The 23,290-nt window shown below is 39.0% G+C and overlaps 1 protein-coding gene across 5 annotated transcripts in view; it reads right to left on the bottom strand.

The window, feature by feature from the left end:
- TRPM6 (transient receptor potential cation channel subfamily M member 6) overlaps positions 1 to 23,290 on the bottom strand; it is a 150,365-nt gene that overhangs the window by 76,946 nt on the left and 50,129 nt on the right. For 3 of the 5 annotated variants that reach the window (XM_036893468.2, XM_057498579.1, XM_036893467.2), the window contains exons 4-9: positions 19,603 to 19,780; positions 16,375 to 16,588; positions 11,735 to 11,859; positions 7,942 to 8,113; positions 3,225 to 3,393; positions 2,042 to 2,165 (exon numbers count right to left, since the gene is read on the bottom strand). In XM_036893468.2, the coding sequence (XP_036749363.2) occupies positions 2,042 to 2,165; positions 3,225 to 3,393; positions 7,942 to 8,113; positions 11,735 to 11,859; positions 16,375 to 16,588; positions 19,603 to 19,780 (982 nt within the window). Of the gene's footprint in view, positions 1 to 2,041; positions 2,166 to 3,220; positions 3,394 to 7,941; positions 8,114 to 11,734; positions 11,860 to 16,374; positions 16,589 to 19,602; positions 19,781 to 23,290 lie in introns of those variants that run through there. The other 2 variants (XM_057498581.1, XM_057498580.1) reach the window with 2 other exon arrangements.

Raw genomic sequence — 23,290 nt, 5'->3', positions numbered from 1 at the left:
GAAACGCTTTCAAAAGTACCCACAAAATTCACTCTTGATTCAATGAACTGAGGAAAATATGCTTCATTAATGTCAAGTACCACAGGATTTTGTTGTTTTTTATTTTTATTTTTTTACATATAGCACAAAAAAATATTTTAAGTAGGGTAATGGAGCATTGAGTTTTTTTTAATATTTAAGTAGGTCCTTAGAAAAAAAATAAAAACTGAAAAAACTCCAAGCATCCTAGAAGAGACATATATGAAAGAACATTACTACTACATTAATGTACTATGCACATGCTATAATGAAAAAAGAGAAAAAGCTCTATGTCAACTCCTAATGTAAAACAAAAATCACTCCTCCTTTAGAAGGGATACCAATGCGATGCTTCTGTTCACCTACCCTTCGCAATTAACACTTTTACTTTTTCATGAGAAACAAATACTCAAGCATTTGTCAAAATATAAGTGAGAAAATTACACTGCAGTCAATGAGCAAGTACAATGGACAGCATACATGGTTTCATAACATCAGTGTCCAGGGCATCCTGGCATGCGATTGATTTTCTTTTTTTTAAGACAAATAAGGCTTTATTTATGGTTTCAAAAGGTTGCCTGCTGTTATTGAATGTATACTAGTCTTTCTAAATGAAAACATATTTTATAGAGTAGAGAGAACTATTCAACAAAAAAGAGCTAAGCCTGGCAAGTTCTAGCTCCAGATATGCCACTAACTAATCAGCCTTGGGGAAATAGCAAGGCTGAAGGCCACTGAATCTCAGGTTCCTCATTCACAAGATGAGAGGAGCCCACTAAATAATCTCTCAGGTCCCATAAAGATAGGAAAACTATGCTTCTGTTATTTACATTTTGCTTCCCTCCTCCTCAAGCCCCTCCATGTGCATGAATAAAATCAACTCGGTTGTACAGGAGCTGAGAAACTAATTTCCGAAATGTGCGGGCCCTTAGCTGCCTTCTCGAATCGCTTCTTGATCATTACATTGCTTCTTAATTATTATCCTTGTCGACTGAAAGAGACAAATATAAGGACTATCTCTTTAACCTGTCCTTTTCTTTACTTATTGATTATTCTGGGAAATATAAAATGTAGTAGACCATGCACAAGAGTTCAGCTCTGAATTCAGGTTTCAGTTCTACCATTTTGTAACTGCAGGACTCTGAGCAAATCACTTAAATTCTCTAGGCTTCCAGTTTGTCATCCCTGAAACTGAAATAGCCAATCACTGCCATATTGAAAACTCACTCATGGGACTATTTCAAGTGAAAAAAATACATATTTGAAAGCAGTGCTAACTGGCGACATGGCTGTTATTTTTGTTGTTATTAGGTCAACCACAATCCCAAGGTGTTCACATATGTGCAACCCTGCTTTGTCTAGCCTGAACGTGTTCAGTTGGTTTTTTGAGACCAGGTGCTTAAATACACCAAACCTTGGATGATTTGGTCCAGCCTTCAAATTCTAGAAAGATCACTGTGAATCATGACATATCTGCTTATTTACTATAATTGTCAGCTTCATATCGCCCAAGTCGTTGATAAAAATTTGGATCAAAATACCCTAAAACACTAACATATTTTCCTGAACCTATATCATGTCCATAATTTGTAGCTTCCGATTTTTATCTCAGAGAACATTCTCACATTTCCCATTGTCCAGTGCATCCCTGATAACCTCCTGCAGGGTCTACTCAGGACACTGTGATGTGACCACCTAAGCCAGAACACTGGAATTCACTTAAGACACAGAGCTGTTTCTTTAATCTCTGAAAATATTTATGCATAATTTTCACTAAATTTAATCATCTTCCTATAATACTGCTATAATATCTAAGCGCTGTTTCCCAGGTACACGCTGGAATTTGAAGCATTGTGGGGGTGGGGGGAGTGGTAAGAAACCAAGTTTACTCAATCAAAGGTCAAGGTGTATAGTTATATATAATCAAATTAAGATTTAAAAACTACTTAATTTTTAAAATTATGGAAATAAATAATAATTGGGAGTTAGCATTTTTTTAGTGGAGTCATCAACTCATACTCACAGAATCCCTGTGCATCATACACTCCATTAAAATTTGAAACAGGTGCTTGGATTGTTTAAGACTAAAGTTGAAAGTGTTCTGAATCATGCAGATGATCTCCTCCTTCATCTGAGGACGCAGGGTCCTAGGAAAGAAAGAAATGATCATCATGACTTGACACGATGCAGAGAAGGGAACAAGCCAGGAACATCGGCACAAGACCATCCATCCGCCCCATCTGAGAGGTTTCTATGGACAGTTCTGCCAAGAGAGCAAATGAGCAGGAAGCAAAGGGAAACAGTGGAACCAGAAGCAGGCTGAATTTTAAAGCAAGAGCATACTGAAATGCCATGGTCCTGGAAAGAATGCACTTGGGGGCAAGGTTCTTGAGCTGATGAATTTCCAGGGGGCTGTGAATCTCTAGAAATTCTGAGCATCATATTCTCAAAGAATCTCAAACTTCAAAAAAGAGTAAGAACCACTTATCTAGGTAGACTTTAGGAAAAAGAAGGGTATGAAAGGATAAGGAAGGAGGTAGAGGGTGGCAGTTGAGGCTGACCAGAAAGGTGAGAGAAATTCTAAGAGTTGTCAGAGAGCAGTTATAACATAAAGCAGTGAATAAATGTTTAAGTAGATTAGTGGGTTCAATATTTTAGTGCGTAGGCACTGTATTTACTTATACAGCAGAAATACCATGCTTTTAAAATTGGAAGAATCACACTAAATTATAGTTTTTCTCTATAGAGAAAACTATTTTATTTGAAAAGGGGAAAGAATTAAAACCTCAACTAAGCACAGCATACACTATATAAACGCCAGCATGTCAGTTTCCCCAATTCCTGCTATTTTTACTAACAGCAGATGAATCTGAAGACAATCTGGGGCCAACACAGGTCTCCTCACTCACTGCATGGTTTTTTCACCTATAATGACCAAATTGCATGAGCATCCCCTCCATCTCTGCCCCTGGAAATGCTTTTTACCGAAGCTCAGACAAGGCTCAAACCCAAGGTCATTCTTCAGCTAAGGAAATAGCAATTTGCATCACGGCGGGTATTTTGGTGTTCAATAACAAATATAAAAATCACTAAACATCAACCTTTGTCCCCCAAAGATAGCAGGCCCACATAAAAGCAGAGCTTAAAGAACTAAAAGGGAGGAATCCGTAGTTGCCAGTTTTAAAACTGAGGGTCCAGCAACTCACCCTTCATCTGCCAGGTGTTTGTGGGTGAAGGCCAGGAGGTCGGCCGCCCGGCCCGTGCCTTCACACACCACCACGGGGTCTTCGTCCTTCACTGTCTCCCACACAGAGAGGATGACGTTGGGGCCCCCTTCCACCACCAGCCCGACCACGGGCACACCTTGCCCCGAGCCTTTTTCAGATGGCAAACAAGAGCAAACTGTTACAAAGGAACCCCATCTCGGCCAATCAGCCATTTGTATTTCCCGGACACAAGTCTTTCAGTTACCACATATATTCGTCAAGACCAAGCCTGAAGCTTGGCCTTAAATAAAAGTAGCATAAATACGGGACAGCATCTTCAAGCTTGCTGCTGCTGAAGAGAAAGCTAAAGGCTTTTAGTAATTTATAAAAAAAAAAAAAAGAAAGGTAGTCTTCAAGAAATTTCAACTTTTCTTGTGGAAAATTTGAAACATGTCTAAAAGAAAACAGAATGACATAATGGATCCCCATGTATCCATCACTCATCTCCAAGGATAATCAAGTGTTTGCTAATTTAATCAACTTTTCATGGTGATTGTTTCTAAGAACAAGATGGGATGGGTAACACCCAAAGACTTTTACATTTGGATTTATTCCATTTTTTACTGTTACTTTCTTACCATGACTGTATATTTATTAAAATAAGGAAGACAAAAAAAAGGAAAAACTGTGAAGCCATTCTTTTTAATAAGATATTAAATGAAATAAAGTTACAGGATGCTATGTACACTATGGTGCTATTTATATTTTTGAGACACTATACCTGAGTATATATTGTAGATAGATAGACAGACAGATAGATAAATACATAGATAGATAGATAGATAGATAGATAGATAGATAGATAGATAGATAGACAGACACACACACACATACATACATACATAGAAACATAGATAGATCATGTTAAATAAGTGATCAGAAAATTGTGGAAGGATATACATCAAACTGTTAATAGTGGAGAAGAGAAGAGAAGAGAAGATCCGGGGAAATTTGAGAAGGGATTTTGACTGTTTATAGATTTCTACTTGATTGAACTCTTACATCACACAGATATTAATATATTTAAATAAGTATTTTTATTTTATCTATCAAAAGAAGAAAAATTGGTAGGCAATATTACACTCACACCAGAGCAGCAGAGGACTTTATTCTGGGCCCCATGTTTTATGGTGCTTACGTTGGCCATGCCCCACCCTTCACAGTGCACAGTGAAGAGTCTATAGGGCCAGTGGTTGAGGGAAGCCTGTGCCTCCTCCTCTACTTGCAGAATACCATGGATCCCAAATTTCCTGCTTCCAGGGGCTGCCTGAGCCTCTGCCCCATATATGTCCTCCCCAAGTCCATACTTGCCAAAGTAAGAGGTGGCTTTGTGGGGTAGTGGAGAGGTGGATATGTTTGGACATACAGGCGGGGGTATCCAGGTGACCACCCGTACGTGAGGCCACTGGCATGGCAGGACTGAGGCAAGGGCAGGACGAGAAGCAGAGAGCAGGCTAGAGGGCAGGCCATGGTGCTGGCTCTGCCTCACCCCCACATTCCAGCTCAGGGCTTCCCCAAATCCAAGATTCTAAACTCAAACCTGGCCTTCCAGCTATGTGTGCAAAGGTTAGAGCATAGAACATTATGCAGTTTGTTAGCTTGATTTAAATACGTGGACACAGTCTATGGGCTAACTCGTGAATCCTTGTCTTGGACTCAGATGTTAGGGGTGTGCCTGTTGGCAGGCACCCAAATACTTCATTCAGTCTGTTTAAATGCATTGCACTTCTACTTCCTTTCTTTTTCCATATACCTCCACCTCCTTGTCATGTCTCCTGATCACTAAAACATGAATCTAAGATATACCAATTGATAGTGAAAGGACTCATCTAATAATATGGTCTTAAGAAAGCTAAATGAAATGGAGAAAATGGTATATTAATGCATAAAATTAATTAATAAAATTTAGAAAATATTTCATTAATCATGGAATTATTGAAATGGAAAAAACTTTGATAAGAGATTTCTCACATTCTACATAATAAAATACTAAGTAGCCATTAAAGACATGTTAATTATGCCTATTGATGTGCAAATACATTCATGATTAGCTGTGGAAAGAGGAAACTACAAAAGCATGGAGATTATATGATCCCAGTGTTCATTTTAAAAATATTGCTCTGTGTGTGTGTGTGTGTGTGTGTGTGTGTGTATAGAAAATTACTGAGAACATATGTATGAAAAAATCAGCAATGGTTAGTTCTTGTTAGTGAGATTTTGGAAAATTCACTCCTCTTCCTCTTACACACTTTCTTTGTTTTACCTGAATATGAAAGTATATAACACTTCTATCATCAGGAAAAGAAATCAATAAGGGTGTTGTTTTGTGGGAGAAAGAGTTTCTGTGAGATCCATCTTTTCCTGAAGTAATAACTAATCACACAAAAATGACTATATTTATGATTGTTTTCTCCAAAAGATTTTACTGATGCTACTAATTACATTTGTTAAAAAAGAAAAAGGATTATAAAGATCTTGCTGAAATATCACACTAGAGAGAGAGCTCTATTCCTGGCTCCCAGGTTAAGCAGGAATATGATATTACACCTCCAAATCAAACACTCTTAGAACAGACATCCTGGGAAAGGGCACTCCTGCTCCACTGAGACTTGGAGTATGAAGAGATGTGGAGGCATCTGATCCACACTTTCTATCCTCAGAGGCTTATAGAACAGGAAGTGATACTGGCCACATTTCAAATGGCTGAACCCAGGGATTCCTATACAACTTTATGAAGTAAGCTTTTTCTGTTAACTACCCTAGCCAACATCAAGGACTACTCAGGGATTCCAAGAAGTCCAGCTGAGAAATAAATGAAAGAAATTAACAAAATATCTAAGTGTTTTTATCCCATCCAAGTATTAACCAAAAAAACTGGTAGAAAGCCTCCCTGGTGAACATGGGGAAGGTATGAAGATTAGTTAATACATAAGAATTTCGGGTTTGTTGGGGACTTTTTCTTTTATCTTTTCTTCCTTCCTTCCCATCCTTTTCCTGTGTGTGTGTGTGTGTGTGTGTGTGTGTGTGTGTGTGTGTGTCTGTGTGTTGTGTAGGTGGTTTATTATTTTTGCTCTTGCCATATTGGTTGTCCTTAGAATAATAAATGTTACCAATACAATGGAATTAACTCCACACTCTTTCTCACAGACAGTGAAGCCCTACAAATAAATCCTAAATTTTAAGATCTTTGGAAATATAAATGTCATTTGCAGTTACATGCAAGCTCCTCCACAAACAGAGAATCAAATCAGCAGGAAACAAGAAAGACAAAGGCTTTCCTCTCTGGCACTCACAATACAGTGCTGCCCGGACCCCTGAACAGTTTCTGTGATGAGCTCAGGTGAGCAGAGGCAGCTGGGCATTTCAGGTGGCAAATCGGACCCCTACCCGGGCCCTGCCCGCCAGGAATCCACTGCAGGCTATCTGACCTGCCCTCATTGTCTCCCCTCCGTGCTTCCCCTCCTTTGTCCTCCCCACCCACAGAGGACCGCACACCTGATTCTCTCCCCTTTCCCCACCTAGATGAACCTCCAGCCTTCATTCACCCTAAGTTCTAAGTAGCTGGCAACAATTCCCAGAGTCCCACCTGCACCTGCCACCCCAACAGAGAAATACCACCTGTACCAAAGGAAGATGAAAGGGAAGAAAGAAACAGACGTTGATGGAGGCCGTGCCATGCACCCGACATGTTCCAGGCACAGCTACCATCCTTTGTCTCAGTTCTCACCATGAAAGGCAGGAGTAGCTAGTTCCTTCCCTTTCATATTAAGAAAATTGTTTAAGAGATATTGACTCCTTTACCCAAGGTCACAGGCAGGAAATGATCTGTCTGACCTGGCTACATTCTGCGTCCTCAGGACATCACAGCCAAAAACTCAAAGGACATTCAGCATTTCCAGCCAAAAGTCAATGGTTGAAAACAACTCACCCCCTACCCCAAGGGCCTTCCCTGCTCCCTGGCCCTCTGCCTCAAAGAGTGGGAGTATTTTTGGAAGATGTGACTCATCAAAGGAGGCAGGGGCCCATTTTCTGCTACCTGGGATGAAAATTCTTCATTTCTCCAGGTAGCCCTCACCCCCAGCTCCTCCCAGTAAGGATTCCCGCCTCTCCACTCACGGATGCTCAGCGACTCCCGCGCTCCCCATCCCCTCCCTCCTGTGGGAGAGGCCATCTCAAAGCCCCACTGCCAACAGGACATAACACTGACACCTCCGAAGGCCCCCACCTCTCAAAGCCCTGTCTGGTTTCACATCTTTTTCTGTCCAGGGCCAAGCCATCTGTGTGTGAAACGCCACCTTCCCTAACAGAGCTCATACCCTGACTCTTCTCCGGCCAGCCTCTTTACTGCTCCTCAGCCATTCCCATCCCTATGTCAATAGTTCCCCTCCTCTTTCCCTGCATCCACCCGACCCTAAGGACTCCTGGAGGCTCTGCTAAAGTCCCCACTCTTCCCACAAATCCCCCTGACCACGATGTCCCCTAAAGGTTTCTTCCCCTCTCCTGACCACAGCCCACAATTCTGCACCACCCTCTATCCTGCTTTCTTCCAGCTGTGTGTTCACACAGATTCATTTCAGGCAGGGGCCAGCTTGGACCTCTACACTCTATAGATCACAACAGATCCCCTTGCTTCACAGCAGGGCCCCAGCATACTCACTGCTGTGTATTTTCTGCAGAGAGAGGTACTTCTCCAAGTTCCTCCTGAGTTTCATCTCGTTTCCATACTTGCCCAGGGTCCCGTCATCGGACAGGATGAAGTGAGAGTGCATGCTGTTGAGTGTGGTGAGCTTGCTGAGGGGGTTGCCCAGTATCTGGTACAGGCACACAACCTGCAAGACAGTGAGAATGAGGGAGGGTCAGAGCTGCAGGTACTTGCCTGGGCTCAGCTGCGCCAAAGGTCACTGTGCGCTAAGAGTTCCTGTCAGGGTTACTAAGTACTACTTGCTACCTAGAGCAGTGTTTCTCAAGCCATTATGGTGAAGGATCTGTTTGGTTTTTGCAAATTTCCCATATTTACAGCAGATGTGTGGTCACACAATGCCTGACTAGTATGCAGCTTGTACTATAGGAGGCTCGTGATGCAAATTCCACGACGATGGCACACACCGTGCTCAGCCAGACAAGCCCACAGGCCCTAGGCTTGGATGTCACAGCGCTGTCATGCTGCTAAAACTGGTTCTAGATATGTATTTCCAATTTCTGTACTTACCTCAAGGATCATTAAAAGACAGTTCTAGAATCCACATTCGTATAAAGGTTACATCATTGTCCACAAACTATGCCTTTTAATACATCTGTTCCAGTATATTTTGACACTGATGTTTTTTTCTAGTATTCCAGATGAAATGAAGAGTAACAGCCAAACAACCAAATGGAGATTCATTCATTCAATATAAAACATCGAGATCTTTAACATTCATTGACTCTTCCTTAAGCTACCCCAATTCTTATTTGTCTTTAGAGATGAGAACAGAATTTGGAGTCAGAGAGCCCAAGTTCAAGTCCAGACTCTTCTACTTCCTAACTCGAAATCTAAGTAACTCCTGCCTCCTTTCTTAGTCTTATTTTCTTCATGTGTAATGAGGATAGTAATTCCTACAGCAGAGGGTTGCTGGGAGGCTTAAAAGAAATAATGGACATAAAAGCATTATAGACTTTACAAGTATTAGTCTGCAGAAGTTACCTTTATAATTCCTAAGCATGACACTGAGGCCAAAAACAAAAAAAGGATTTATACATAATTTTAGTACAGATTTAATACACTTTTTTAATTTATGGAAATATTATCATAAATAATACAAAGTAAAAACTGGGAAATGCAGCAAATATAGAAAACAAAAATGTTAATAGACTGAATTATCATATAAAAGCTCTTTCAAAATATAAAAACAACCCCTAAAAATATACAACATCATATGGAAAGATGTTGAACCTCACTAGTAATCAGAAAAATGTAAATAAGACCAATTTGGTATTATTTTATACCTATTAGAATGGCATAGGGTAAAAAAAGCTACAATATCCAGAGCTGGCGGTGGTACTGGGAAATGCGACCCTCATACCCTGTTGACAAGAATGCAAATTGTTACCATTTTCTGGAAAGCAATAAGTCACATTTGTAAAGTTACATACCAACTAGTCCAAGCATTCTGCTTTGAGAATTACTTTGAAAGAAATAGGCCAGCTAATTTCAAAGATTTATGTGTCTTATCACAACATTAATATCATTTTTCATAAATGTGAAAAATAGGAAACCAAAATAATAGCAAATGGTACTTAATACAGTAGAACATTATCAGGCATGGAAAAAAAAAAGAAATGCGCCCTGGACTCCCAGGTGTAGTCTCAATACTACCTCCCCTCAGAGCAATCAGCCATTTCTCTAGGACCAAAAACCATACACCAGGAACCTGGACCATTTTTTTCATACTAAAACACAAAGAAGCAATGAAAAACAACTAGAATGTGTTAAAAGGCCTCAGGTGACAACTGAAAAAGTCTCCACTGGCCAAAATGGGACAATTTGAACATGATTCAGAATATAACTGTAATGGAACAATGGATTAAAACATACCAAATACATTTAAATTCATGAATCAAAAAAAACCCAAAAACCTCATTGTTCACCTTGAGGTAAATAAACAACTCTGCTTTGAAAATAGGCAAATAAAGAGAAAAAAATCAAGCATTTATTCTGCCCCTTCCCATACAGCTGTACCACAAGGTAAACTAAGTAGTTGATGAGAACGTTTCTCTTTATCTAGAGTATTTACACTAATAAATGAAGAAGAACACTATAATTAAATATCAGCATTTTGCAACCCTATGGAAATAATGAATCTAAGCAGTGATATCATAAAAGAGAGATGATCATGCTATAAGGGAAGGACACACACCCGCCGATGGCATAAATCTGCACAAAAAGAACCTGAATATGATCATACCTTTGGATCAAACTACCATTTACAGGAAAGACAGGAGACAGAGAAATAGGTTAAACTCTACTACAGGTGGTTACACTGCAAAATACAAATTGGAAAACTCTTGAGGGCCAATAACCTCTTCAACAAATAAATTGCCAGTAAGTAAAAAAAAAAAGGAAATAGAGGGAAAAATCCATAAATTAAAAGCGATTAAAAGAGATTCAAGAAGAAACATAAGTGACTCAGGAGATATCTCATCGTCATTAGGGAACTTTTTCTGAGTAATGAAATCAAACAACTAAAAAAATATGAGACAATTAAGAAATTTGAACATAGACTGGATATTTGATGATATTCAGTAATTATTTATTGTTTAGGTATAGTAATGGCAAGGTGGTTATATTTTTTTAATTGTCCATATAGTTTAGAAATATCTACTAAAATATTTATCAATGAAGTTCTTTGATGTCTGGAATTTGCTTCAAAATAATGGAGGGAGTGGGCAGGGCATAGATATGAAACAAAATTGACTATGAGTTCATAACTGTCAAAGCTGGGAGATGGGTACGTAGGAGCTCATTATTCTAATCTCCCTCCTCATTGATAAGTTTGAAATTGTCCAAAACAAAAGTTAAGATAAACCATAAACACGTCTATATTAACTGACATAGACAAATAACTGTTAAAGAGTTAAGCTACAAAACAGATTCACAGTGGGTTTCTGTTTTTCTTTACACACAGACTGTTTTTTTACTATACATATATGTGAAAGAAAAAATTCTGGAATCACACACACCAAAATATTAACAGTGGTTATCTTTCTTCTTTATACCTTTTATAATAGCTGAGATTTTTACTAAAGATATACATTATTCTTATAAACAGACTTAGACAAGTCCATTCCCTTTAGAAAAACAACCAGATGGGATCAGAGAATCAATACACTGGAATGAATAAAGCAGAGTAGTACGAGATGAGGGAAGAAAATGGCCAAATCACAAATGTCCCTTGTTTTTCTTCTTATACACCATTGCAAGAGGCTTGGCAATTACTCTGAGAAAGACAGGAGCCATTGAAAAGATTTTCACAGAGAAGTAGCATGATCTGATTTTTATTTTAGAAGAATCAATCTAGCTATACTGTGTTGATTAGACTGTAATAAGGGACAAGAAGTAGGCTATTACAGTCTTCTAGGTGACAGAAAGTGGTGGCTTGGACATGCTCAGTAACAGTGGAAGTAACAAAAAGAGGTCAAATTCGGGATATATTTCTTAAGAGAAGCTGAGATAATTTACTGATGGATCAGGTTTGACGTGTGAGACAGAGATCATGCCAGGATTAGTCCAAGGTTTTTGGTTTGAGCACCAGTAAGGATGGGATTGTCATTTTCTGAGATAGGGAGAGGGAGGCAGGAGGAAGTCTTGAGTTGGTTTGTGGTAGACATCTATCGGATAGACATGTATAGTGCTAAGTTGGCAATCGGATACATGTTCATTTCCTTTTGTTGTGAAAGGATTGTCTACTTACATCTTTTCCAATAAGATCTCTCTGGTTCTCAATGACACCCCAAGGAGGGATTCCAACTGTCCAGATTTTTCTCAAGGACTGGGAGGAATGGGCTTTCAGGGCATCCCCAACATGTTTGGACACGCCTATGAACAACCAGTTTAGAAGTCAAACTTTAACTCACAAATCATGCAAAACAGTGTGACTGCCAGAAAGAGTAAACGGACAAGTATATGCAAGAGGCCATTACTAGGAAAAGTTGCTGGCATAGTGGGATGAATCTCTGATGTCTTTGCTTCCTCTACTCCCTCTCAACACTTATTACCGACCATTCTACCAGAACAGTTCCCTCCCTTTTGGGCAATGTCTGCTGACAAGCTCAGTCCTGCCCCTATTCTTGCCTGACCCAAAATCCTGTAAGACCAGCCCTGAAAATCATGAATGTTCTGAGCATTTTTGTGTCTAAACTTCTCTACTGTCCTGGAAGAACATCCTGCAGATGTGTCCCTTGCTTCATTGAGGCACATTAACTTAATAGTCTTATATACAAAAATACAACAGAGCTGAAAAGTTATGTTTGCCCTTCTGGGATTAATAATAATAACAATGATCATAATAACTAACACTTACTGATCTCTTACTCTGCACCAGGAGCTTTTCAAAATCTTTTATTTGTATTTACACTTTAAATAGGAATTATTTTTTAGTCTCTTTTATAGGCATCAAGAAGTTAAATAATTTGCCTAAAGTTCTAGAGCTGTTAATTTGTAGAGGTTGGATTCCAATCCAGGAATATCTGACTTTTTAATATACTTTACTTTTCAGAGCAGTTTAGCTTCAGAGCAAAATTGAGCTGAAGGTACAGAGGTTTCCCATGTACTCCCCGACCCTACACACCCACAGCCTTCCCCATTATCCAACATTCCCCCACAGAGGTTAACTTTGTTACAACTGATGAACTGACATTGACACATTATAATCACCCAAAGTCTATGGTTTACATTAGGGTTCACTCCTGGGGTTATACATTCTATGGGTTTGGACAAATGTATAATGACATATATTCACCATTACAGTATCATACAAAATAGTTTCACTGCTCTAAAAATCCTCTGTGCTCTATTTATTCATCCCTTCTCCAAACCCACCTCCAACCCTTGGCAATCACTGATCTTCTTACTATCTTCTTACTTTTGCCTTTTCCAGAATGTCATAGAGGTGGAATCATGTAATATGTTGCTTTTAGAGATTGGCTTAAGCTGCCTTTAATCACAATACTGCATTGCACCACTTACTCTCCCTATACATGGTCCTGGCTCTGCAATGTGTCAGCACAGAAGGGGAAAAAAAAAAAAACCCTACATGTTGCATGCATCTGATGCACAGTATCTAAATCATTTCCCTCTCTCTGGCATCTTCCCATCCAACCCATCTTTTCACTTCTCCCACAGTCATTTTCCAAAATCAGGATTCTGGACTACAGGTGCATTACAGTATCAACTGTGGAGCCATCCACCACAAAAGAGATTCAGATTCCATAGGTTTGGCATGAGTTACCAGCATTGTGGTGATGGCTGTTTTTCAGCAGCTCACACTTGATCCTAATCCATGTTGAGACTGTCTGTAAAACCAGATCTGACCATGTCATTCCCTATTCACTCTCCAGTTCAGAATCCTTTGAGGACTTCCTGCCACATAGACAGTAAAACCAGAGCCCATCAGCGGCATCCCTTGCTGTCCCTGTCCTCTGCCACAGGACACATCCAACCAGGAGTCTTATCATCTCTTTCTACACCTGCCTTAATCTCCAGCTGTGTCCCTGATGCCCAACAGCCACCTCTGCCTAGAATGCTCCTCCCTCCCCTGCCCTCAAGGCCAACACCTAGTGCTGTATCCTTCCCCAAGCCTTCCCAGGTGCCCTCAGTTGGAACTGGAGTTTGTCTTCCTCATCCTTCTCCTCCCACTTTGTATCTCAACTGTGACCCAGGAAGTATCAATTTCTGGTTAGCTGCTTATTATGTCTGTCACAGTCCTGTCACTGAATTCTGGGCTCTTATCTTATTCATCTTTCATCCACAGCATCTATCCAAATGCTTCAGGCTTGTGGCATTCAATTTAAGCAAATGTCAAAATGGCAAAAAAATGTTCGCCAGTAGTTGAGCAGTATCTCAAGAACAGGAAGGAGCTGGTAAGCAAAGCTTCCCAAATTTAAATGTGCATAAGAATCATCTGGGGATGTTGTCAAAATGCAGATTCTGATCCTGCAGGTCTGGGGAGGTCCTTGATTTCTGCACTCCCAGCAAGCTCCTGGTGATGCTGACGCTGGGGGCCCAGGGACCCCTCCTTGAGGAGTCAGGCCCTAAGCAGTTGTGGCTGAATCAGGTCAGACCTCGATAGTTGTTTAAGGAAGCCCCAAGTATGTCTCATTTCCCATTTGTTTTGTTCATATGAACTATTTCAATAATCTTCACACTATTACATTTGAGTTCCTTAGCTGGCCCTAACCTACAATGTTAAAAGAAGAAGAAGAAAATAAATAAATAAATAAACTGAAGTGTATAACATAGTTAATTATTCAAACAAAAAGCCTTGTCTAAATCTACCTTTTTCTGAACTCTACAAAACTTCCCTACCCACCCCCTTTTTTACTGAAAATAAAATAGGCCCTATATCTTGGACTTAGAACTCTGCAACCTTCACTTTTTTCCAAGATGTGAAACAATGATTATCTCAATAAAATGAACAAGAGGAACTACCAGGTTACCCATTAGTGACAGGCCAATCCCTTGGTTTTATTTTGCTTTGTTTTTTTCAATCTTCTGCTTCCTTCACACCTTTTTAGTCAAAAGAAGTTGTTTGCTAAGTCAGTATGTGTTGCTCAGAGCTTAGACACATGTGCAGACCCTGGCCTCTAGCTCACAACCGGGTCTGAGGGCTGATACACACCCTCACCCTCACCTAACCCGTAAGGCAAAACAGAAACCCACTACAAGTGCTACAGCAGTAAATGCCATAGGAATTAGGAGACAAAGTGAGTTGAGATAGAGAATGCTTCGTGGGTGTGTTGGCATTTAATGGAGATCTTAAAGGATGGGCAGGATTAAATAACAGACACTGGCTAGAGCATCCCAAATCAAAAGGGGGAGAAATAAAGGGAAGATGGGAAGCCACAAGTGTGATACTGTGATTTAATATTCGATCTCTGTCTTGCTCCTGGCACAGAGCTCCTAGAACCCTTGGAATTTCCTAAGTGTTGAGAATGACAAAGGTGCCTTCTGTTATGACAATGAAGTAACTTTTGGACACACCTAAGGGTGGGGGCTGGTTGCCAGGGGAACGAACTCTGTGACTGGAGGATTGGAACTTTCCATCGCACCACCCCACCTCCAGCGAGGGGAGATGGGCCAGCAATCACCAGTGGCTTATGATTTAATCATTTGTGCCTTCATAATAAAGGCTCCAAAAAACCCCACAGGACAGGGTTCAGAGAGCTTCCTCTGAGTGAGTAAGTGGAGATGTGGGGAAGGCATGGAAGCTCTGTGCCCCTTCCGGTGTATCTTGCTCTATACACATTGCTATATACCTGGCTGTGGATATTAATCCTTCATGCCAAAATGTCCTTTGAAAATAAACTGGGTAAACTGTTTTTCTGAATTCTGTGAACCACTCTAGCAAATTAATCAAACCCAAAGAGAAGGTTGTGGGGACCTCTGATTTACAGCCAGTCAGGCAGAAGCACACAGTGAACAACCTGGCCTTGAAACTGGCATCTGAAGTGGGGACAGTCTTGTGGGACTGAGCCCTTACTCTGTGGGATCTGCTGCTATTTTCAGGTAGATAGTGTCAGAACTGAGTTAAACTGTAGATAACTAGCAGTGTCAGATAACTGCTTGGTGCGGGGAAGGAACCCACATCAGAATGGTACAGGTTGGGAACAGGCCAGTAAGAGCTCAGGAGGGTTTGTGAAGTCACTAGTTCTTAACCCTGGCTGCATTTCAGACACCCTTCAGAAGCTCTGCCTGTATGGCTCTATTAGTCTGGGATAAAGCCTGGGCATCTGTATTTTTTAAAAGCTCCTAGGTGATTCTCCAATGCACAGACAATTGATAAACACTAATGCAAAGGAGTAGGGTTAGAGGTTCAGAGGCTACTATATGAAGCTCTTGAATGTCAGATTTTAAGGAACATGAAAGGGAATGTGAGTGAAACGGCAACTACATAGTTATTAATCTCCTCACGACCAATACACTCAATGCAACTCTTGCATGTGTCACTGATTTCCAGTGCCTGGGAACTTGACCGTGGTAAGTTTAGCTCCTGTCCATGCACGCACAATACACACTCTGATGGTCTCCATGTGCCTTCTAAGCTCACCATAGTCCAAAGCTCATGAAAGATGATTTTCTTTGACAGAAATTGACTGGAAGTTATGTTAAAATAGCATATTTCAACAATGGTTAAAAAAGCACATTCCAGGAATGGTCTGATTCTTCTGCGTTTCTTTTCCAGTCACTATGCTTTTTGCCTTTCTCCCTCATGCCACCATGTCTCCCAGCATCACTGCAGAGCAGAGATTAGGTACCACCATACTGCCTAGTTCACAATTAGAAAGAGGGAATAAATTTTTTAAAAAAAGAGTGCAACAAGAGTGTGTGTTTTACCGGTATTAATGCCCTCCGTTATTATCCATGCTCCTGTTGTCTCTGCAGCTTTGACCAACCCTTGGCTGAAGATCTCTTTAAGCTTGGAAGGCATCTTGAAGTTCTGGATGCCCCCGTGGACAGAGATCACTAACTTTGGCAGTTCCATCTTCCACTCATTCAACATTAAGTGTAACAGATGATCCAGCTTTGTATCATAAGAAATTCTAATATACTGGAAGAAAAGAATATTCACATGTACATAAAAAAAGTGAAAAATACATGCCAGGTAACAATAAGCACACAGCAGGGCAACTGAAACAGTCAAAACTTGAAAGGAAGTGTCTGAGAGCTCTTTAAAAGTTCATCTTGATTAATGAAAATATTTACTTTGAAAGGATCCCACACCCTCTTCAAGTTCCTTCTGGGAATTACAAGCCACAGTAGGAGGCTTCCTCTGGTTTTCGGGTTTGGCCCACCAGGGTTCTCCAGAAGGTCTGAGGTGGGGCAGAAACACTTCAAACTAGCAAAAAAAATCACTACTCCAGCAAACCAGTTTCTTTTAAAAAGTGTTTAGAAATAGGTGAAATGGCATTTTTCATAAATGGTATGGCTTATAATTTATTGACCGTTTCACATTATTTGCATAATTTAAGATCTAGGAAAATGTACACTTAATTTACTATAAACTTTACTTTTCAACCATTTCCTTGATAGGTAAATGTCCCTCTGAAAACTTTTTCTCTCCAAAATAAATACTTTTCACAAAAATGTATTAGAACTGTATCTTTGACCAGTCAATGTAACCAAAAGAGAAGGTGAGGGAAACTGGAACCAGCAGGTAGCCCAGCATCATTTTGCATTTTGGGTAAGATAACAGTGTTCAACTGGCTTTCTTTTTCCAGCAGATGCAGCCACTTACAGACTGCTAAAATCAAAGGTGAGTTGGCCTTCCTCAACCATAAGCCAACTGATAGCAAGAAAAAAACAGATCTACAGGAAGAAAGAAAAATCATAAGAAACCATTAATTATAAAATTATCCCAAAAACCACAGGTGGAGATATTCACAGTTACGCAAATAAAAATGATCACATTATCCTGCAGAACATGAAGGTGGTTCATTACAACTGTCCACTCATCTTTGAAATGCTTAAAATATAATCCCTTTATTTCATAATTAAAATGTCAGAATTTCTGAGCATCGGGATGGTACAGCCATCACAGAATATAATAGAAATAATCTAAGGATAACTAGGATTCAGTTCATAAGTGAGGAAACTGACTTGCCATGGCTCTATCGTCTGTTATGAATAGTAGGAAAAAATACAAGCTGACCTTTGTGAGATGGTTTATGTTGCTCCAAATAATGAATAAGGAATAAGGAGGTGGCTCAGGTTTAGTTCGCCTTCTTTCTATTCCAACTCTTTCTCCCAGGTACCTCTCTCTTTCAACTATAAGCCTTTTAAGTCCTAGAAGATATTTCTCCTTGAGATTTCTGGATAAGTGGCCTTGACTAACTAAATTATCAGTACTAGAGTCCTTTCTCCCAAAGGTCAACCAAAGATGGTGCTAAAGGTTAATGACTTTCCCTTGGCCCCTGCTTTATAACTAACTTTATCAGGCAGAATCGTACTGCTGGAGATTCACCTCAAATCTTTTGTAGAATGAGGTGGAGGAATAACCAACAGGGAATGCAGTGAAGAGAGATGAATAACCAGCTCTCACAAGCTTTCCTGCTGTTCACTGTAAATACGAAGTGCAATTCTGGGCTTAAATGTGAATAACAGCTTCTTCTCTTCTGTGAGATCAAATAAGATGCAGCCAGGTACATAGGATGTAACAGGAGCCTAATGCTAAGCATAAAATATATTAGTGATCAGGAGATCTGCCTAATCATATTTTCAGTTCCCCTAAAAGTACCATTTTCTCCCTTGGCATTCCCACAACCTATCTCTCGTGCCTAGAGTGGTCTTACAACTCTGCCTCACCAAACACCTCTCTCAGCTTTCCAATCTCAGCTTAGCTGTTCCTACTTTCAGATAGATTCCTTGACACACACACACACACACACACACACAGCCCCAGAAAAACACAAGTTACCTCTCTCATTCTCTCCAAGAAGCCTGTGTTCCCTCTCCACAGCATCTGTGGTAACTCTATTTGCTTCCTATTTCCCTCACTAGACTATAAAGAATTTCAATACATGAACATATGCTCGTTAGAGCTAATAAAATATGGGCATCCAATAAATTTGTTGAATGGATGAAAAAAATGAGTAAATGCAGGTGATTATGAAAAAACATAAAAGCAAAAGGAAAAAGACTAAAACTTAAGGGGAAAATGATATACAGGGTTTCTATAAGAGTCAGCTTCCAAAAAGAATTGGAAAGGAGAATGAGGGCAGTTTTTTTTCCACTAAAGAAAAATCAACACACAAAGTTAAATGCAAGAGGATTAATAATGTAGATTACTGTAGAGCTATATTATGAAACTTCATTAAGATTGCACTAAGAGCTGGTATTTCAAATCCCTCCAACTGATGGTCACATTCCATGTTACAGCTGATTCTGAGCTTTCTTGAGGTGGGCTCCCCCCTCCATTTTCCCCAAGGAAATTTCCCCCTAATAAAGCAGCAGATGGTTAACAAGCTCAAGAGAAAACTCCTGAGAGATAGCTGACCTGTCAATACTATGCAGATCACATGCAAAATTATAATATTAGGTATAATATTAGGGAGTGGAGAAAAACTGACATGGAAAGCCCAAGCACTATCATTCATAGAGTCAGAGAGAAAGTCACCCACTTCCTTCCTGAGAAGAGGCTCTCACAAGGACCGAAGGCATGACAGCCACAAGTTACTGGTGATCACTATGGCCATGTTCAGCTGAAGTCTGCTCCTTGGTTGCAACTTTTCTGTATGAGGGCAGTTTTTTTTAAGAAATGGGCAGCCCTTTGTCAATTGTCTCAAGAGCATAAGCCATTCTCTTCTGCAAAGAGCATAAACTTGCTGCAAGAGGTCAATCAAATAAAGAGCTGGTCACACCACACATAGGAAAGGTACAAAGCCCCTCAGACATAAAGAAGAAGAGAAGGGTCAGGTTGTTTTTGTCAAGAGATCAATAACATGGGTCATTTTTGCAATAAAACCTGGTCACCTGATCATGTGCACTTGATGATACAATTTGAAGATACATTTGGAAGTTATCCTCCATTAAAAAGCAACAAAGTAATGTGAGTTATTAGCAAACCTTGGAGTGGTGGGTATGCTCGCCATCTTGGAAATTAATAGTCCCAAAGGTATCTGTAGGGCTTTTCGTTGTGTGCTTTTCAACAGACCACTGTTCATTTTCATTACCCCTAGCAGCTGAGATAGTCCAGGCATAATCTATCCCATGATGGTCTCCAATCAATCGTCCACAGTTACACCTTCAATTTGGGATAAAAACCAGTTTCAGCATACAAAACACACCGTGTGTAGAAATAAAAGAGAAACAGAATATAGATGTAATGTCTTCACATTTTTCTAAGGTAATATACAGATGACATATTTTAACAACTTTTAAAACTTCACTTTAATATTTATATCAGACTTATAATACTGGATTGTCTTCTAAGTTTAGAAACATTCTCTACCCTGGCTGCATGTTAGAATCATTTAGGGAATGTTAAAGAAAATACTAAAAATCTCTTGCATACCCACGTTCATAGAAGCATTATTCACAACAGCCAAGGAGTCGAAGCAACCTAAGTGTCCATCAATAGATGAATGAATAAACAAAATGTGGTATATACATAAAATGGAATATTATTTGCCTTAAAAGGGAAAGTAATCCTGTGGTATGCTATAATGTGGATGAACCTTGAGGATATTATGCTAAGTGAAATAAGCCAGTCATAAACAGACAAATACCATATGCCTCCACTTACATGAGGTCCCTAGAGTAGTCAAATCCACAGTCAAAAAGTAGAAGGGTAGTTGCCAAGGGCTCGGGGGAGGGGCCAATGACGAGTTATTATTTATTGGACAGAGAACTTTGGTTTTGTAAGATGGAAAAGTTCCGGAGATCTGTTGCACAACAATGTGAATATACTTAACGTTACTTAACAATACACTTAAATGGTTAAGATGGTAAAAAAAGAAATCAAATTTTATATTTTGAATATGTGCAGTTTATTTTATGTCAATTATACCTCAACAAAACTGTTTTTTTAAAAAAAAAACTAAAACTCTCTAATGCCATACTTAAGGAAAGTAAGAAAATGACCTCATGTAAAATATACCCATCAAAAAGGAAGGAATGTTAATCAATGCAAAAAAGGATGCAATTTCAGAGAAATATGTAAACATAGAGCTATCACAGGAAAAGAGCCATGAATGAGACTTGACTTTATACATAAAATAAATAATAAAAATACGTATAATATAACGTTAAGGGAAGAAAAAAAATTTTTTATTAAAGTATCACTGATATATAATCTTATGATAGTTTCACATATACACAAAACAATGGTTCAACATTCAGCCATATTATCAAGACCTCACTGCCTCCACTGTGGTCACTGTCTATCAATGTAGTAAGATGTTACAGAGCCATTAATTGTATTCTCCGTGCTGTACTACCATCCCAGTGACCTCCCTATGTTGTGATTGTGAATTATAGCACCCCTAAATGCCCTAAGGAAGGAAAACTTAACAAGTGTTCTTGCAAATAATTAGCATTTTTGAAAACTATTCATATACACAGCCATATTTCTACTACATAAATTAAACTAAGTAAATTGAAAAGTTAAATCTTTTTAAAACTAAAACTATGAAAATCAGTAAAACATGAGAACAATATTTGTGAGCAAATGATAAGCTTCTCATCTTTAGTGAATTAGGAACAATCAGAATGAAAATTTTAAATTTGAATATATAGAACTATAAAACTTTCTACAAATAAAAATGATACACCCTCAGATTAAGAAAGTTATTTGCATCAAATATGTCAGATCATATACCTATTGCATACAAAGAGATTATTTGGCTTTATAAATGACTCAGGCTTTTTTTGTGAGTGTAAAAAGCAACACAAAAACATGTACAAATTTGGAGTCCAACTCAGCGAGGAAACAGGATGAACAGAAAACAAGAAGTCAGAACATGAGGGACATTACTGAAGTTCCCTATGGAAGGGCTCATGATTCAAAAGGAGGAGAAATAATCCCAGATGTTCAAAATACACGTAATGAGGACCTACTGGTGAGAAATGTGTCCTCTGGTCATCTTTTGGGTCAAGGATCATTCTTCAAAATGAAAAAGCATCTATTCATAAACTGAGTGAGTCATCTCACTGTGACTTTTTCTAAAAGGAACATAAATGGAGGCAACCACAATTCATACAAGAGAGACAAATCATTACTATTTCATAAGACTGTTCTTTGGTTTGAGCTAACTTTGCTCTAAGTATTTTTCTAATCTAATCCATTTTATTGGAGTCAATATAATTTTATTCTAGATTTTAACAGTTCATTAAATTATGGCAAGGTGACACCATAGAAGAAACCAATCACCCCAAATTTTTTTTTCAAAAAGCTTCTATGTTCATCCCTTTGGTTATAACTTTCAAAAGTTCTAAATCATACATTACTAACAAGTATGAAAAGTTCACCCTGAGAATCAACTTTATAAAGATGCCAATTCCCTTCCAAATTGTTTTTATAAATTCTATAAAATCCTGGAAGGATTTTTCAGGGAAATTGACAAAATGATTCTAAAATCCATATGGATGTTTAAGTATCCAAAAGAATAAAATGATTTTTAAAAAGAAGAATAAAGCACAGAGGACTTGTCCTATTGGATATCAAGCTATATTACAAAGCTATAATAATAAAACAGAGTGGTATTTACCAGGAACAGGACAAGTAGATCAATAATACTGAAAAGAAAGCTTAGCAACAAAGCCATAGACATTTGGGGATTTGGTATATAACAGAAAACATCAGAAATGTTTGAGGCTAGGACAGACTGCTCAGTAACTGATTTGGGACATCTGGCTCTCCACATGGAAAAATATTAAACTACTTCCTAGCTAGGTACAAAAATTTTGTCAACTGCTTTAATTTCTGAATAGATGAAATAGATGGTTTTCCAATACTGTTCACACAAGTGAGCTCTGAAGATTGTGAATTGGGGAGTACTGAAAGGGAGAGGCTGTGGAAAATCAAGTGGGAAGTGGGAGGAGTAAATGAAGCCTTTCACTTCTTTTCAGTATATTTTTATGTTTGTTTTGAATTTTAGCAAATTTTGAATAATTACTAAAAAGAATGAAAAAAGAATTTGAGGAAAAGGTAAAGGAGGCTAGCCAAATGGAAACTCTTCTCAGTGTTAGGGGCTAAATTGTGTCCCCCCAAATTCATATGTTAAAGTGCTAACCCCCAATTGTGTTCCCTAGTTGAACCTTAAAAAAAAAGGGACTAAATAGGCCCTATAATCCAGTCATAAGATGGGGCCCTCATCTGATAGAAATGGTGTCTTTAAAAGAGAAAGAGACACAGAGTCTCTCTCTCTCTCAGCACTTGCACAGAGGAAAGGCCATGTGAAGACATAGTGAGAAGGTGGCCATCTGCAAAGCAGGAAGAGAGGCCTCACATATATATTTACAAAAGTAAATTTAAATTGGGGCAATCCATAATGTGAACTTCAGGTTTTAATCAGAATTAAGGAAATTCAATTTTCCTCCACTTACTAAAGGGAAAGGGGAAACCAGTTACTAACATGTAGCTTAAAAATGCAAATCACCATTAAAATCTGTATTGCACTAGAGAGTTATTTGTGCCCATAAGCCTGTGTGATATTGTGATTTATAATAAAGTACATATTTCGTTTTTATTCCTGTTTCTGGCACAGAACTCCTAAAACCCTCAGATTTTTCCTAAGTGATATGACAGATAAAG

The sequence above is a fragment of the Manis pentadactyla genome, chromosome 3 (genome assembly GCF_030020395.1).
Source record: "Manis pentadactyla isolate mManPen7 chromosome 3, mManPen7.hap1, whole genome shotgun sequence".
In the NCBI taxonomy this organism is placed as follows: Eukaryota; Metazoa; Chordata; class Mammalia; order Pholidota; family Manidae; genus Manis; species Manis pentadactyla.
The sequence above is the reverse complement of the archived record's forward strand: the minus strand, read 5'-3'. Positions and strand labels throughout refer to the sequence as shown.